Genomic DNA, 17,302 nt, shown 5'->3' with positions numbered 1-17,302 from the left:
CAAACATCAACGTTCTAGCATTGTCTTGTGCAGTAGTTTATTGATGTTATTGATGTGCCTCAGTACAGCCTCACAAAACTGCTAGCTTAGTTGTGGATCAGTCTTGTTTTAACAATGTTTACAATGGTCAACAATAACTAAACTAATGTCTCAAACCTAATGATGGAGTGATGCATGTAGAACCTGTGATGTAACCATATATCTGTGTACTGACATCTTTCGTTTCAGAAATGAAACTTCAGATATTAGGATTTATTTAAGTCTTGACCCAGATATTTCTGGATATGTTCAGTTGGGTATATTCAGTCCACAGCCTGTGTGGTAGCCACTCAGGCCTGAGCCTAAAAAAAAAGATTTTTTGCTCTCTGACAGAGGTCTGATCTTGTCATGGCTGCCTGAACAAGGAAGATCAGATGTGGTTCCACCCCATTTCCACAACCATGACAAGATGAGATTCATACCACCAAGAATAGATTAACACATTTCTTTGTGTGTGGGATCTGATTTTGTCCACCTTTCCAGGCTGGCATTAAAGACATACACCTGTTTGTTTGTTTTTTATGTAATAAGTTAATTAGGTTGTCATAGAAACCTACGGAAGCCCTAAAGGGCCATGCATTCATACATTTTATTTCCTCCGTTTTCCCGCGATAACGAGTTAATTTCATTTGTTTTCTCGAGATCTCCAGTTATTATCTCGAAATAACAACTGCCGTTTTCCCGAGATAATGGGATAATTTTCTCGAGATAACGAGATAATTTTCTCGAGATAACGAGATAATTTTCCCGAGATAACGGGATAATTTTCTCGAGATAACAAGATAATTTTCTCGAGATAACGGGATAATTTTCTCGAGATAACGAGATCATTTTCCCGAGATAACGAGATAATTTTCTCGAGATAACGAGATCATTTTCCCGAGATAACAGGATAATTTTCTCGAGATAACGAGATAATTTTCTCAAGATAACGGGATAATTTTCTCGAGATAACGAGATAATTTTCTCGAGATAACGAGACTTTGTTTTCCCGAGATAACAATATAATTAATTCGAGATCTCGTCATTAACTACATAGCTGGTCAGCTACGACATCAGGCTCACTTAGATTGCGCCGCCGATATAGGTGAAGCCTTGCTAACCTCTTTTTAGATTATGCACACTAATGTGTATATTATCTGTAATAGCAAGGCATAATGCTATTTCAGCCTGTTTCAGGCCTTGATTGAAAACATATGTGATGACGTGGTGATCGATGTGCTCCTGCTCCTCTGACATTGCTACACTGAATGATGTTTCCTGCAATGATTTAATATACTACACTATCGTTTTGTTTTCTCAAGATTTCGAGAAAATTATCCCGTTATCTCGGAAAACGGCAGTTGTTATTTCGAGATAATAACTCGAGATCTCGAGAAAACAAATGAAATGAACTCGTTATCGCGGGAAAACGGAGGAAATAAAATGTATGAATGCATGGCCCTTTAGGGCTTCCGTAGAAACCACTTTTTATGTTTGATTTTATGAAATGATCATTAAAGGAAATATGAGACTCTAATATTCTGATGTATAGGAATCGTTGTTCTGGGTAAAAAGGAAGGAAGAATCTTTATTTGATCACATATCATACAATGTACAAACATAGTGAAACTGAGCCAGTCCCTTGGTCAAGAACCAAGGATTCTGTCTGTTTGGAAAAGAAATAGATATTTTAGCCTACATTATATTATGATAAATGAAGTGTCTGACTCAGAGTCTGTTCCTCTTTTGTCTCAATGGGATTCTGGTGCTCTTTTTCATCAGGACGAGATGATCAAAGTAAAGATGGAGAGAAAGTGGAAATAAAATAAAATCAAAGTTGAATGAGAGTAAGAAGGTCAATAAGAACAACATAGAGATCCTTTTTGGAAATTAGGGGTCATTTTGAAGTCAGGATGACAACATGAACCAGATATATGGCAATTTTAAGAAGAGTTTGATCCTCTGATGATGGCTGGTTTGCAGATAATAATTCCTCTGTGACTTATTGTGGATCAGTCTTTGCGTGTGGTCTGTATGCTTACTGCACTGTATGGACTTCAGACGCATCCAATATTTGACACTGGCATCATCAGTGTGACCTGGTGTGACTATTTTTCTTTAAAGGTAATTATGTAAGAATTTTAGTTTAAAACATTCCAAAATTAACCAAAATTATCTACAGAATATGTAGTTTGACCTTTGACATGTAAAAGAAGTCCATGAAGTTAGCATGCTAACCAGCTTCCAGCCTGAAAACCTCCTCCTTCCTGTGGTCCAGAGCTCCTGTGGTAGTAGTCTACACACTCTCCTGGTGCTTCGAGCTTCCAGACTTGAGTTAGCTAATAGGATCCATAGCTGCACTGCTAGCTGAGCTAACTAGCTAACGGGTTATCTAATCAGGTAATATGCTGCTCTCTATTTATTTGGGGTATGAATTTCGAGATAGTGGCCGATTTGTACATATTGCACTTTTAACAGTCTTCTGTCTGCAAAATCAAAATGCACACTAGAAAGGCCTCTCTTTCCCATGTAATTGGGTAGTGGGGGACTACTCATGTACATGGGAAAGGGAGGCCTTTTTAAAGGTAGAAATGCCAGCAATGTTTGACACGCTGTGGAGAATAATGCCAGATCCTGGTAACCCATGACATCAAGGTCATGTGCTGCAAGTGTGTCGGTCTTATGAGGCTTTTCGGCTGTGTGGACATGATGCTCCTCTCTTGCTTCTAGCTATGAAAATGATGCTAGCCAGTTGTGAACATCTAGGTTCAAACAGCCAAAAAAACTAACAGACATGATAAAGAAAAAATGTTAATCAGAGTTGGGTAATTAAGACCTCCCTCAAATGAAATTTGAACCCATGGGGTCAACAAGCTGCATTTTTAAGTCATGACAGCCGACAGAGTCAATGTCAGTTTCTTTCAACCATTACTCTGATCACTCACTTACTTTGAGGGAATAGCTCAGTATTTTGGGAAATAGACTTAGTCATCTTATTGATGAGAGATAGATTAGAATGTCAACACTGCTCTCACATCAGTGTGAGAGGAGATTATCTTAGCTTAGCATAAAGACTGGAAGCAGGGCTCAACTAAAGTTGAAAAGTTCACCTACAAATACCTCCAATGCTTGCCTTGATAACACAGTGTACCTCTTTTGGTATTGATCTTCTCAGCAAGAAAGTGACTTTCCCAAAACATCAAACTTTTTTTTTTAGTTCAACCACACGTTGTACGCTGAGGTAGCAGAAGTGACTGTTGGCAATGGCAGCTCCTCAACAGGTTAGCGTAGATGCTGCTATAGCATCAGTTTTATTAGAAGTATATTTCATTGAATAAGGCCACTGAAGGCTTTTCTCAATGGAAAGGATGTTTTCACTCTTCTCCCTACTGGCTTTGGTAAGAGTTTAGTTTACCAACTGGTCCCGCTGGCGATGCACTGTTGATCTTGTTGACTGAAGTTAGCCCGTGATAGTCAGATGCTTCTGTGTGAACCATCTGGTGCACCAGCTTAATTTTGGTTTGCCATTTTCGGAACATTTTCAGACTCTTGAAACACAATATGCCGGATCTAAAGTCAGGCTACGATTTCACCTTGGCAGGACACCCAACAAACTGTACCTTATTGTTTTTAATACAATGTTTAATACAAAATGTGGAAATCCAAATTTTCTGTCTAAGGCACCAGTGGTTTTGAAATACCTTGATACTAAAGGAGCAATATGGTCACCTGTCAAATTCATACTCAAAACAAATAGGGGCAGCATATCACCAGAGTATCTGTTAACTGTAGCTGCCGTTAGCTAGTTAGCTCAGTTAGATTTGCAGCTAGCAGTTTGGACTGGGAGCCCAAGGGACCAGGGGGAGTATTATTGTTTTCACTGCTAGCACAGGAGTTTTGGACCAGGACCAGGACAGGTTGTGGCTAGCTTGATAGCATGCTAACTTCAGTAGGTATTTCTGCAACATGATACATAGACATTGTAATGTCAAAACTGCTATTTATTCACATTCCTACTCACTAAAATCCTTACATATTGCAACTCTAGTTGCTAACCAAGCTAACTAGCTAACGGCAGCTACAGTTAGTTACTTGTGTGATATGCTGCCCTGTTTGTTTTGAGTATGAAATTGATAGGTGGCCGATTCTTACATGTAGCACCTTGGCGGTGTGGCTCGGGTGCCAACGCAGAGGGTTAAAAAAAACAACACAGGGTCGTCACTAAAAAAATGGACATGTTTCCAGAAGGCTGTATTTCTATTGAAACCTTGTGATCTTTGCACTGAAAGATAAAACGTTTGTTGCTATGATAACATCCTACACATGTAAAATCCTGTCTCTGGGTATTCTAGCATGAATATTAAAGCATGTAAATCTATTCTGGGAAAAATTATGAACCTGAAAATGAGCATAATATGTCTCCTTTAATCTGACATCCGAACTGGATGTCCTGAACTGGCTCACCCTTGTACCATAAACAACACACCACCAACGCATCCCCCTGCACTGCAAGCTCCACACTTTCTCAAGAGAAGTAAGATGCAATCTTTGAAGTAAGTTATTATATATTTCAATTCAGACCTATTCAACTTTACCAAGACATATTGAACTAACCCAGATTTTACTGACTCGCCTCATTCTTACTCTATTGTTTTCTTTGGGGATTCATATAGAAGTGTTTCCTTTCATTTTCACATTTTTAGAAGCCCCATCAAGGAGCACCTTGTTTACACTCCCAAAAAAACAGACCTGTCTGCTCGGTCCAAGGATTCAAAACCCTGATGATCACACACATTAGCCCTTTGTTCGAAATCCAACACATCCTGTTCTGATATTTCCCTCCCCTCCCTCTCCAGACCCACCAAATGGATTACTGAGCTCCCCAGGGGTCGATGATGTCATGGAAAAATGAAATACCTACTGCTGTAGGACCAGTAAGACTGGCTCCACTCTCTGCAGTCTCTCTGACCGTTGTCCTTTGCTCCTATAATAACTTAATAATGATGTCGTCATGTCAGGGAGCTAATTGCAGCAGGCTTTATGATGTGCGTATCACAGTGGATGTCTGGTAGTGAATGGTGTTGAAAGAGCTGAATGCAGTTCATTATCTAATCATATCCATAAAACACGACATGGGATCCAGCGAGATTAATGGTGGATTAATCAGTGAGAGGTAACCCTCCTCCCATTAATCTTTAACTCAGTGTATATATTACATAAAGAATAATCACATCACACCTGATTCGTATTTTTTGCAAAGAACAATAACAATATTTTATTAATTTGAAATAATATCAGATGCAGCACACAAAGATTCATTTTTCAAATCCAAGGTGGCAATAATCAAATAATTACATTCAGCTAAAAGAGGAAGAAGAAAAGGATTAAAAAGGAAAAAGAAGAAGAAAAAAGAAAGACAGGATTGAGATCTCAGAGGGAGGAGAGGGTTGAGTGTGTGTTTGACCGATGCAAATGGTGATATGCAACCCACTTACGATGTGGACGGGATGGTACATTCATTTTGGGTCATCTATTTTCCTTATACCCTGTTAGTTCGTGGTGTCTTTGTTCTCTGTTGGGAGAGTTGTATGGCTTTGCTTTGCTCTCTGAACTATTATAAGCTCTGCTCGTTTTATGTGTGTGTCACTGTATGCACCCGACCCCCTCGAGAATTGTGGGACGTTTTAATTAAGACGGTAAAGGCTAATGTGGGTTAAAAACAGACCATCTCTCTCTGTGAAAATTACACTCTCTGTAGTCAGTTCCTTCAGCAGTGTTCACACTCTCAGTTGTGTTTGCAGGTTTTGTCCTAATATTCACCACTGGGGGTCGGTGCTGGTGAAAACGGTCCCCAGGCCCTTCAGCTTTGTTTTAAAATGGTAAGTAGGCTTTAGGGTGACGAGGGCACCAGCACCAACTGAATTTTCATTCGCCCTCCTGGCTTGACACTGCCCAACAGATGTTTTGATGTCTTTTTATAGCGCTGGGTTCTCCCGCCACTATCACACACACACACACACACACACACACAGACACACACAGACACACACAGAATCTGGAGCGCTTCTCTCTGATAGGTATCCAATGTCAGCACTTGCCTGAAGCAACAAACTAAAACACACTGCCCAGAGACACACACTCACACCAAAAGAAACACGTTTCACTCTAAAGACATCTGTCTGACTCAAGAACAGCAGGGTGTTCGTCTGTTATTAGGCTCGAAATATTCATCACTTCTGTACAGAGAGGTGAGCGAGAAACACTTCTCTTCATCATCTGTTGCTTTCTGCAAACCGCAAGTTTTCTGGGACAGCTAACCTAAAAAGATGTTACTTTAAAAAAAAGCTTGTGGCGGTGGGGAGCAGGGAGAAAGAGGGAAAGGGAGGGTGCACATAGAGTGAAGGGGAAAAAGACGCAAGGGTGGAAAAAAAAAGAAAGACAGGAGGAGATACACATCTCCTGTTCGTCAGGCGGTTTCATAATCGCGGGCTAATTGCCTGTCGGCAAAGGTAGCACTCAGATGTCCTCTCGGTTATGTAATGAGCCCCCCTGTGGGGATGGATGGAGGGAAATAAAGAGAGGAGGCAAAGAGGAAAGGACAGAGACAAAGAGGGGTGGGAGGAGAGGGGGCAGGAAATGACAGGACGGGGACAGAAGGATGGAGAGGGGAGACATTCATCAGGCTGTCTGTGTGTGTGTCAGCAGGAATTCTTCCCTCTCTATTCTTATGAGGACAAAATGTTCTCACAAGGATAGAAAGAATAGAAAGTGCCTCTTCTACAAAGGGTTTAGGGTTAAGAATAGATTAGGGTAAAAGTTAAGACTGGATTAATTAATGCAGTCACGGTCCTCAGAAGTATAAAAATAAAAACACAGAACAAGACCGCTGGGTGAATGAAAAAACGCATCACACCAAGGTGCCCCGTCTTCTGTCACACACACACTCACACCATCTCACACACAGACACTGCCCGGGGAGAGGACAGGGACACTCAGAGAGACAGACAGCAAATGTACTGTGGTGGGCAGACTAATAAATAGAGGAAGTGGTGATGTGGGGGGGTGGGGGTGTGTGTGCTCTCATCACCGTGCCAGGACAAAAGCACAACCTCGCCTCGCCAGCAACGCGCGCCTTTTAATGTCAACCAAAAGGACAATCGGCCTGATGCTGCCTCCAGCTATAGCGGGAGAATACACTCAGTAGATGCAACAAGGATATGTGGTGCCGCTGTCCAACTGATCTGAATAAATCTGCACTCGCTCATTTAGGAAGGAAGAAGAAGGGGAAGGAAGCCAAGCTTTGGCCTGAGTGATAGCATGGAGGATGTGATGATGGTACAACTTGGGAGGTCAAAGGTGATGAATGAAAGGCACAGCTCAATGGTTCCTCCTGAGTTGTCGCTGTCTTTTCCAACTCTCCTGACTGGGACGCCTTTTTTTCATGTAGTTTAGAAGTGGGATGATTTATCAACACCATCCCTTATGTATTTTCAAAATAATTTCCAGATGTTGTCCCCAGCACCAGTAGAAGTTCAACCTCCAACGAGAGCTCAGCTACACCAGACACTGCTTTAAAGGGAATCGCTGCATTGGAGGGGTTTTGGAATGGATATACAGTGCAAGCTTGAAGCTTGCTGACATCTTACATTACAGCCACACACACACACATATTTACACAAAATGGCAACCATACGGACTCGCACATTGAGGCTTATCTAAACAGTCAAACAGTAAAGAAGGATGTGGGGACTGAATCTGTGCTTTAATTATTTGTAGAAAATAACTACGCACACCAGGATTTCTCTCTCACAAACACTCCAAAATGCACCCACACAAGCACACACAGAACACACACACACACACACACACACACGGAGGATGAGAGACGAGTAGTGTTATGCGCGCGGGTGGGATGCATTGATGCTCTGGTCCAATGGGATTTCCTGAGTTGTATGAATGACAGTCCCTCTGGGAGAACCTCAACAGGGCTCCTCACATCATGGAGATGGGAGTTTCCGCATGTGTCACATAAACATGCCACTTTGCAAACCTCATAGAAAAGAAGGGAAAGTAGAGAATAAAAGGCAAAGCTTTTCAGGAGTCAGTATGACAGGAAAGAAAGAAGAGCATTCTGGGAAACAGACAAAAACAATAGCTCTTCATGAGGATCATGACATATGGCAATAACAAACCGTATCACAGTATCCTCTTTTGAAATAAAAGTAAAAACTTTTTTGTTCACATTGTATTGTTGTTTTTTCCCATTAAACTATATCACACAGTGATAACGAAAAAAAAAGGAGAAATCTACAGCCACGTTAGCTTCGTGCAAAAAACCACATACACTGGCACGCCGCATAGGCAAAGAGATCAAAGCATGACAACGCATACAAAAATATAGAAAATCTCCGATGCAACTCGTCGCTTCACAGAAAAAACTTCTGTCTTCTCCACCTGCGCCACTTCCTGCTGAACGCCTATCGCCGAAGGGTCACTTCAGGAACATTCTGTCAGTGTTTGTTGTCATCGCTGCTGCTGTGTATTTTTTAAGACAACCAAAGTTCTCGTGTCTTCCATGCAGGAATCCACAGAACCCCAAAAATATCCAGTAGCTATAGTAGATCATTATGGCATTATGTCCATCATAATGATGTTTGGAATAATGTGAACAACAACATGTCTGAGTGATAGAAAACTAGTACAATAAAAGCATATCATTTCTGTCATATAATTTGTGACAAATCTTTTTTTAAACTTTGTTATTTTAAAATACATACTATGTCCTGTCACTTTAAAGACATTCCAGCATTTGCTCATAATTGGTAGTGACAGGATTAAATAGTTTGGCATACTCAGCAAGCCATGCCCGAAAGGATGCTATTTTGTCTCTTGCAAAGGAGGGGCAGGGGGGAGGAGGGGGGAGAGGGGATAAGGGCAGGTCCCAGGATGCAGTGTCAACCCTCCCTCCCATGGGCGACGCTGGGGGAGGCGGGTCAACGGGGGTTATACAGAACAGCTGAGATTACAAACCGTGCTCAAGACCGGGTCAGCCCATCAATTTCAGCACTTGCAAAACACATGCAAAGATAAGTCAGAGTTTTGAACTCAGTCATTCTGTCTGCCTGTTGGTGGCGTCCAGTTTTTGGAGTCTCCTTGCAGGTGGGGACGGAGCCGGAAACTGTGAGCGTCATACCCACGAGTAAGTCACTGCCACGTCCAGCTCTCCTGTTTTCACACTGATATAAAAGATTGTTTGGACGCCTTCAAAGAAAATAGAGTCGATACATCGAATGGGGACAAAAGCAGTTACGAGGTGGAGAGTAGGAGTTGAAATGCTGCAAGTAAGGCAAAGACGGATGTTTCAGTCAAAAAAAATCAACATGCGTGCAGGTTCGAACTTTTCAGACGCCATGGAGGAGTGGGGAATTTGTTGCAAAAAAGAGATCCCTCCAAAGAGCGCGGAGGAATCAAACACTGACGTGAAAGGAGAGGAGTCATTGGTTGTTTGGATCGCCTGCCCTCTCCTCCTCCTCTTCATCCTCCTCATCGAGGGACACAACCCCAGAGGAGGCTACGTCGGAGACCCTCCTGCGTGGGTCGTAGTCGGGTGGGTACTCCACTCCGTTGCCCTCCGCCTCCACCTGGCACACTGTGCTCTCATAGTCCTTGCAGGGGGTGTCGTCATCCTCGCCTGGTGACAAGTACGTCTCAGAGTAAGACATGGAGTAGCAAGGAGAGTCCTGACCCCCACAAGGCCTGATGCCCCGCCCTCCCCCGCCCAGGCTATGGAAGCCGCAGTCCCCCCCACCAGGCCCGCTCTGCCCCGCCCTCTGCAGTCGGGCCAGCAGCTCCTCCCCTCCCTGCAGCGCTGACAGGATCTTGGCGGCGAGCTCTGCAGCGTTGCTGTGGGTGTGGCTGCCGCGGTGGCCGCCCAGGTCGCGTAGCAGTGGGTGGTGCTCGTCCAGGCTGCAGAGGCTGGAGCACAGGGTGTCTGGAGAGCCTGCCGTGGGGGAGGGCTCTCCACTGCCACCTCCCTCTCCGCCTCCTCCACCAACCTCACAACAGGGCCCTCGCAGGCCCAAGTGCTGGCAAAGCTGGCTGTGGATCAGGTCCTTCAAGTATGGAGGATACGATGGCACATCTAGAGGGAATGACACAGACTGTAAGAAGCCTTGAAGGAAAAATAACAGAGGAACAATGAGCTCAAACTAATATTTTCTCTGAGTGGTTGAAGTATCAAATATGAGCAGGAAATACAGCAGAAAATGATGAAAGGTGAAAAGAAATGTAGCAATGCACCAGCAAAAGGTAGGGAGAAAAGAATCCTGCAAGATGCCAAATACTAAAACTATGAAAATAAAAGAGAGCAATGAATAACAATTAGAAAACTAGAAATATACACCGATCAGCCACAACATTAAAACCACTGACAGGTGAAGTGAATAACATTGATCATTTTGTTACATTGCAATGTGCAGCTGGGAAACCTTGGGTCCTGGCATTCATGTAGATGCCTCTTGACATGCACCACCCAATCAAATACCAACACAAACCAAGTATGCATGTCAACTGTACTCCCCAATGGCAGTGTGCCCCTCCAGCAGGACAATGCTCCCTGTCACACCGCAAAACCGCTCAGGAATGGCCTGAAGAATGTTACGGCATCGACCTGGCCTCAAACATCCGTGGGATGTGCCGGAAACATGGCCACCATGGCCCGGGCCCCAGACACCAGACTCCACAGGACACGCCCAAAGGTCATGTGGCCAGATCCATGACTTATTCACCGTGGGGCTTCCATAGATTGGAATCATTCCGGCATGTCCCACGGATGCTCGATCGGATTGGGATCTGGGGAATTTGGAGGCCTTGTTGACACCTTGTGCTCTTTGTTATGTTCCTCCGGCCATTACTGGGCATTTTTTGCAATGCGGGGTGCATTGTCCTCCTGGAGGGGCCACTGCCAACAGTGATTGCTGTTGCAGTGAGAAGGTATGCAACGATGTAGGGGTGGGTAATTTGTGTGGCCTTCCTATGAATACCAGGACCCAAGGTTTCCCCAGCTGCACATTGCATTGTAATACACCCTATAATACAGGGTTGTGATTTATTTTATTTTATTTCCATTCATTGCCATATTTCTATTAAATTGGGGAGTGCAGTTGCCATGAGGGAGTGTACTTGGTCTGCAACAGTGTTTCGGTGGGTAGAACATGTAAAGTAGCATTTATATGAATGCAAGGACCCAAGGTTTCCCAGCAAATTCGATTGTAGCGAGATGATCAATTTTATTAATTTCACACGTCAGTGTTTTTAATGTTGTGGCTTATTGGTGTGTATAGAATATGACATTGTACCCAAAGTAGGATTTGGAAAAATGCAAAAATATCAAAATATATGTAATGAATTAGACATTAATGACAACTGAATTATCATCTTCGTTTTTGGAGAGTGAAAGTGTCATTTACAAGTTTGTACATGTGAAGCTCCATTTACTAAATGGCCTTTACCAGAAGGCAAGAAGCCATAGATGAGTATAAGAAGATAGAGAAGCAACACTGAGCTGAATGTTATTAGCTGCAGTACAGGTTATTGGTGGTTCAGTGTAATCAAGATGAAAGCTCTGGTATACACACACCCACCTCGACATACACAGAGCCCTGGTCAAACACACTCTGTGTATTTATAACCCGCTCACACACCACCCTCACTCAGACACTGTCTCGGCAGGAAAGGAAATGATATTAAACTTGCAGGAGGGGATATCAAATTGCGCCGAGGAACAAAAAAAAATGTTGGGAGGGGATGAAAACTAGGGCACTGGGACAATGAAAGATACAGAGAGAGAGAGAGAGGAAGTGAGCGAGAGAGAAAGAGAAAGAGAGAGATGGATGAGGCAGAGGGTATTAGGAAGGAAGGGGACAATATGAAGGAAATAAATGTGATTTAACTTCACTGAGGCTATTGTGATGAACAGGTGTGTGTTTGTGTGTGTGTGTGTGTGTGTGTGTGTGTGTGTGTGTGTGCGTGCGTGTTCGTACCTGTGCTCTGTGTGGCGGGCTCATTGGCAGGCAGAAAGTCTTCATCATATGAGTCATCGTTTGACTCGTCGCCGTCCACAGAGGACCAGGCCCTCAGCTTAGCCTCGGCTATGGCGAACTGCTCTGCCACACCTGCACACACACACACATATACATACACAGATAAGCTTCACATGTACACACGCAAATACATGGCAGGCCATTGTGTGTCCATGTCGGATTGGTAGGTCTGTGCTAGGGGAAAAAGTGCATGCTGTGGTATTAAACTGGACAGAGACAGTGTTCCCATTACAATCAATGTTCTTCAGCAGACATACAGCTGGAGCACTTAAGATGGCTGTCAGTGAGGTTTTAGTTGTAATGGGGGTTGCATTCCTGCCAGTGAAAAGGAAGCAGTAAGATGGAAGAAGCACAAAGAATATCCCATCAAAGCACTGACAGCATCTGTATGTAACTGGAAATGCCAGGAGAAAGTAAACAGTAGTGACATTTTCATTATAAATAATAATGATATAACATCACAGCGAGTTTGTGCACCAAACAAGCCAGTATTCAAGTCATGGCACAAAGAGCTGGTCGCTACTGAAAACAATAGACTATATTCACATGGTGGCCATTTTCCTCTGAAGTCACACTTAGGGTGTACGATCTGTACTGTACCAGCGAAATGATATTGAAGCTGCTATTATTGATTGTGTCACTTCACACGTCAGTGTTTTTAATGTTGTGGCTTATCGGTGTGTTTACAATAAGACTTGTATACTAGATTTTTTGCAAAATACAGCAAGATGAAAAATTCAAAAATATCAACATATATGTAATGAATTATTAATTGCTTTCACACTTAAGGTGGGAAGCTCAAATGTGCTGTTACTGTGTTCCAGGTTAGAAGTTGTATAAACGCAGGGAATCTGACAAATCATTATTATTTCACCACTTCCTGATTGATGAGCAACTGAAAAGATAATGGATAGTGAACAAAGGGAGGCACCTGGGCCAAATTTTAACTAAATAAAATTTAAAAATATCTGAGAATCCAATTTTCCTCTAGATTTTCACCATCCAGTCAGTTGCTAATCGGCAGGAAGCGGTAAAAAGATCAGATTCCCTACATTTATATGACTTGTAACCTGAAACACAACGGTTGAACATTTAATCTTCCCACCCTGAGTGTGACATCAGAAGAAAATGGCGGTCGTGTGAACATGGTCAATGATCAGGGTGGAATCTCTTGTATTAAATGACTTACATGATAAATTCAGCATAATGCACATTTGCACAGCAATAATTCATCCACATTAAACTCACCAGTCCGCTACTATCAGATGTCTTTTTAACACAAATTTCATTTACCAATTAATGTTTTTGTCTTTACATTTTGACATTTTTAGTATATAGTATAAGTGTATATAAAAACTTCAATAACAAATAACACAAAACTCCTCGTGACATGCTTCACAAAGATATATCAGATATAGGGCTGCACCTAACAATGACCTTTTTATCGATTAATCTATTGATTATTTTTTTGATTCATCGATTAATCTATCGATTACTTGTCCGATTAATCTATTATTTTTTTAATTACTCGATTAATATAACAGGAGTGACTCCCACATTGCTGCACCGACCTGCGGTGTTTTGCTTTTCGATTAAGTTGATTATGTCGACGCGTTGCACCAGCCCTAATCAGATGTATTGCAGAGCTGTACAGGACAGATGTAATTAAAAACCTGGTGTACGTTGTAATGAACTTTTAGCGTAGTTACACTTAAAGCAACATTATGTAGAAATTGTCATTTTGTGCAACACCACTGTAGTAAACACAAATCCCAGGTCTGTAACAATTTGTCAGACCTAATGTAGGTGCTAACTACAAACAAAACTCATTTCATCAGAACAATGTCATGTGTTGAAAACTTGTATGTTAAAGTAAACGTGTGTAACGCTGTGATCCTACCCTCTCACTGAAGTTACATAGTGCAGAAACAAGTGATGGGGGGGCAGTGTGGCTGAGACAGAGACAACTTTCAGCATATTACAAGACAGGCTGTTATTTCAAGGTAAAAAAGTTACATAATGTTGCTTTAAAGTCACAATCTTAGAAAAGTGAGCTGATTTTATCGGTGGCTGTACTTCTGCAGTGGTTATTTGCCCATAAATGATAACCTCCACTACCATGATAATTAATCACCATATTTTGTAAGTAACCAAACATACATTTCATGTGCATTCATGAGTGTGTGTGTGTGTGTGTGTGTGTGTGTGTGTGTGTGTGTGTGTGTGTGTGTGTGTGTGAGGTGACTCAGCATGTGCCAGGACCAGTCAGCCACAAGGTCCAAGTGACCAATCGCCTCCAATCATCATCAGGAGCTGGCCAATCAGAGAATAAGACTCCCTCTCTCTTTTTTTCTCTTCATCTCTCTGCTCAGCCTCGTCCTCTTCCTCTCGTTCCATCCATTTTGTATTCCTCTCTGTTCACCCACCGTCTCCTTTATGTCACGCCTTTCTTCCAATCGTCTCTCTCAATGAAATGCTCTATCGACTCACCTGACTCTCCTCGTTCCTGCCATTCCCTTTTCTATCACCGTGCAATCGTTCAGCCTTGTCCCTCACTTCTCATTTTGATTCCTATCTCTCCTCGGTCTCCTTCTCTTCATGTCTCTCTCTGTGACTCTCTGTGGTCAATGCTCAGTATTCATGCGCTGTCTCCCACAGAGAGAGATCGATGCTCTTGTAGGAGATACACTAATAATAAACACTCGTTAATGGGGCACCACCTCCGTTATTTTGTCTATTTGAATAATCCGGAGGTAATTAATCAAATTCGACTGGACAAGTTTAACTTGTATCAATTTTAATCAATTTCAGATCAATTTATTCATCTCATATATGAAGCAGTGAGATTCTACACATATCCATCGGTTCTCCACATTAAAAACAAACCTGCACAGACAAGGACATGCGGTTAAATATGTTTATTGACTAAATAATTCAGGTTGAATAAATGAAATGGCAATTTAAATGAATAACACAGGTAACAGGAAATGTGAAATAACTAAGTAATGGGTTATTAGTGGAATATAGGCTGATGGTGAGATCATGGGTTAGGTTGAAGCATTTAAATATTACGGTAGTAATTTTTAATACTAACGAGACCCTAACCGAATTTCTCTTAAGCTAAAAGATCAGAACCAGAGCCATAAACCATCTCATGTATCATGTGTGAATCCAGCTGTTGTGAGTGATGGAGAGCCTACTTTCTCAGCCGAGTTGCGGGCCGCGGCAGCGGATTCCCTCGGGTGATTTGCAACTCTAGCTGGCGGTCCGATGGCCGGGGTCAGCTCGTCCGGTATCAGTCGGTTGGGCACCTCGGTCCGTTGTCTTAGGAAGAGGGCAGCTGGTCCCGTACCGATCCGGTGCAGATCTTGGCTTAATGCCCAGCGGGATGATACCGCTAGCGAGCGCTGGGGGCTTGTCACAGAGTCTGTCTTTCGTTGGAAAACCGCTTGCACGGTCTCGGACACAGCAAGTTGCTGTGTCGTGATGATGATTGTGATAAAGATGTTCTTCTTCGTTTCTTCGAGTGGTTTTCAGGCTCTGACTTTGTAAACTAGATTTAACTTCTTGAATAAAATAACTGAGGAGGATACGTTGATCAGGCAGATCTTCCGTTGTTAGTTAATGCAAGGTAATCTAAATTAAGTTTACTTCTTCAAAAGCGAGTTACGATACTTAACGGTATAAAACAAATTAAAACAGAACTTCGTTCTGGTACAAACTTAATAAAAGAAGCTAATCAATACTGCGAAAAATATAAAGTGAGAAAAATCAACGCGTGAGCACTTCTGATGAGATCGCTGTCTTGGAGCGTGTTTCAAAGTAAAGTAAAGAGCTTCAAAATAAGTTACAAAAGAAAAACTTAAACAAAACTTTTAAAAACAAAACAAAAACTAAACTAAACCTAAACCTGTAAACAAAACTAAACAAAACTAAAAACTGAAAACAAAACTTTAAAAACTACAAAACAACTGACTCGAGAGACGTGATCTCTCCGTTTTTATTATTCGTAAATCGAGGCGTGTCTAGGCGGGGCTTACCGGCTTTTATCTCCAAGATTTAGTGGAGGTGTTAAGATTCACAGACACTCACTAAACTAAACCGTGCTTCACCTTCTCAGTTTCTCACCATGGCTCAATAGATATACGTTGTCTATCATGACAAGGATTATGACGTGATTAAACATTAATTATACATATTCAGCTTAATACTTGTTAAAACAAAGACATATCAGAGTCATTTACTGGTTATAACCATGAACATATTAAACAGAATATTTCTCGTCCAACTGTATCAGGACTCACCACTGGAGGGCACTGTGGTTCCACCAAACCCAGGACAGATTAAACATTAAAACCTGATCTTAGTCAATCTTAATCGTAGAGAAACGGGAGAAAGACCAGTTTTATGAACTTCTCTTACTGTTTCTTAATGTGTTAGAAATAAGATTGTGAGATACTGACTTAATGGTTAATTAGAAATGGTCTGAAATCTGGAAGAATACAGAGACCATTTGGTTTGGAATGTGAGCAGATAAGGTACCAGGCATAAGTCGTAAATTAAAAAAGACAGAGTAACAGCATAGAAAAACACGTCAGAAGGTGTCCGATGTCCACTCTGTGAATGTTTGTGGATCAGAAGTCATAGAGACAGAGAGAGAAATAGGTAGAAAGTGATCAGGCGTGTTACTTAATCTGCAAATGTAAAGACATTGTATTAACACATTCTGAAGACATTCGTTCGTCCTTCCTGGTGAACTGACACAGGTAACTTCATGACCTGTGTGAGGAGGTTCTGGTCAAAGGGGAAAGAGAGTTCAGAAATGGGAGTTTAGTTGTAAATTAATTAAACTGTCCTCATTTGAAGTCTTTATGGTCCAGGAAACACTATCCTCTCTGCCAGGAGATAAGATGGTCAGCCTGGAAGGCGCCTCCTTCCTGTAAATAATCTTCATCCAGATGAGAAGAATTAACAAGAACAACAGGCCTCAATTTAATGCAGAGGCGATGGACAGAGGTTCCTACATATCCCCCACTTCGATCTGAATGACCGTAGTAGCGGGAACTTTGGATCGATGAAGTCATGATGTCCATCGTCGAGGAGCACAGGTGGCACACTTTATGATCAGAGATGGTGTCTGACTTTGGCATGTGCTAAGGTCTAATCATATAGTAAAGAAA

At 42.1% G+C, this 17,302-nt stretch overlaps 1 protein-coding gene across 1 annotated transcript in view; it reads right to left on the bottom strand.

The window, feature by feature from the left end:
• Window positions 1–9,515: 9,515 nt before the first annotated feature.
• fam131ab (family with sequence similarity 131 member Ab) overlaps window positions 9,516–17,302 on the bottom strand; it is a 30,066-nt gene continuing 22,279 nt past the window's right edge. Inside the window, exons 4-5 of the mRNA XM_073480147.1 lie at window positions 12,063–12,194; window positions 9,516–10,162 (exon numbers count right to left, since the gene is read on the bottom strand). Coding sequence (XP_073336248.1) covers window positions 9,516–10,162; window positions 12,063–12,194 — 779 coding nt within the window. The remainder of the gene's footprint in view (window positions 10,163–12,062; window positions 12,195–17,302) is intronic.

Source organism: Pagrus major, chromosome 2 (assembly GCF_040436345.1).
Source record: "Pagrus major chromosome 2, Pma_NU_1.0".
Classification (NCBI taxonomy): domain Eukaryota; kingdom Metazoa; phylum Chordata; class Actinopteri; order Spariformes; family Sparidae; genus Pagrus; species Pagrus major.
This window is presented reverse-complemented; position numbering and strand designations above follow the sequence as displayed.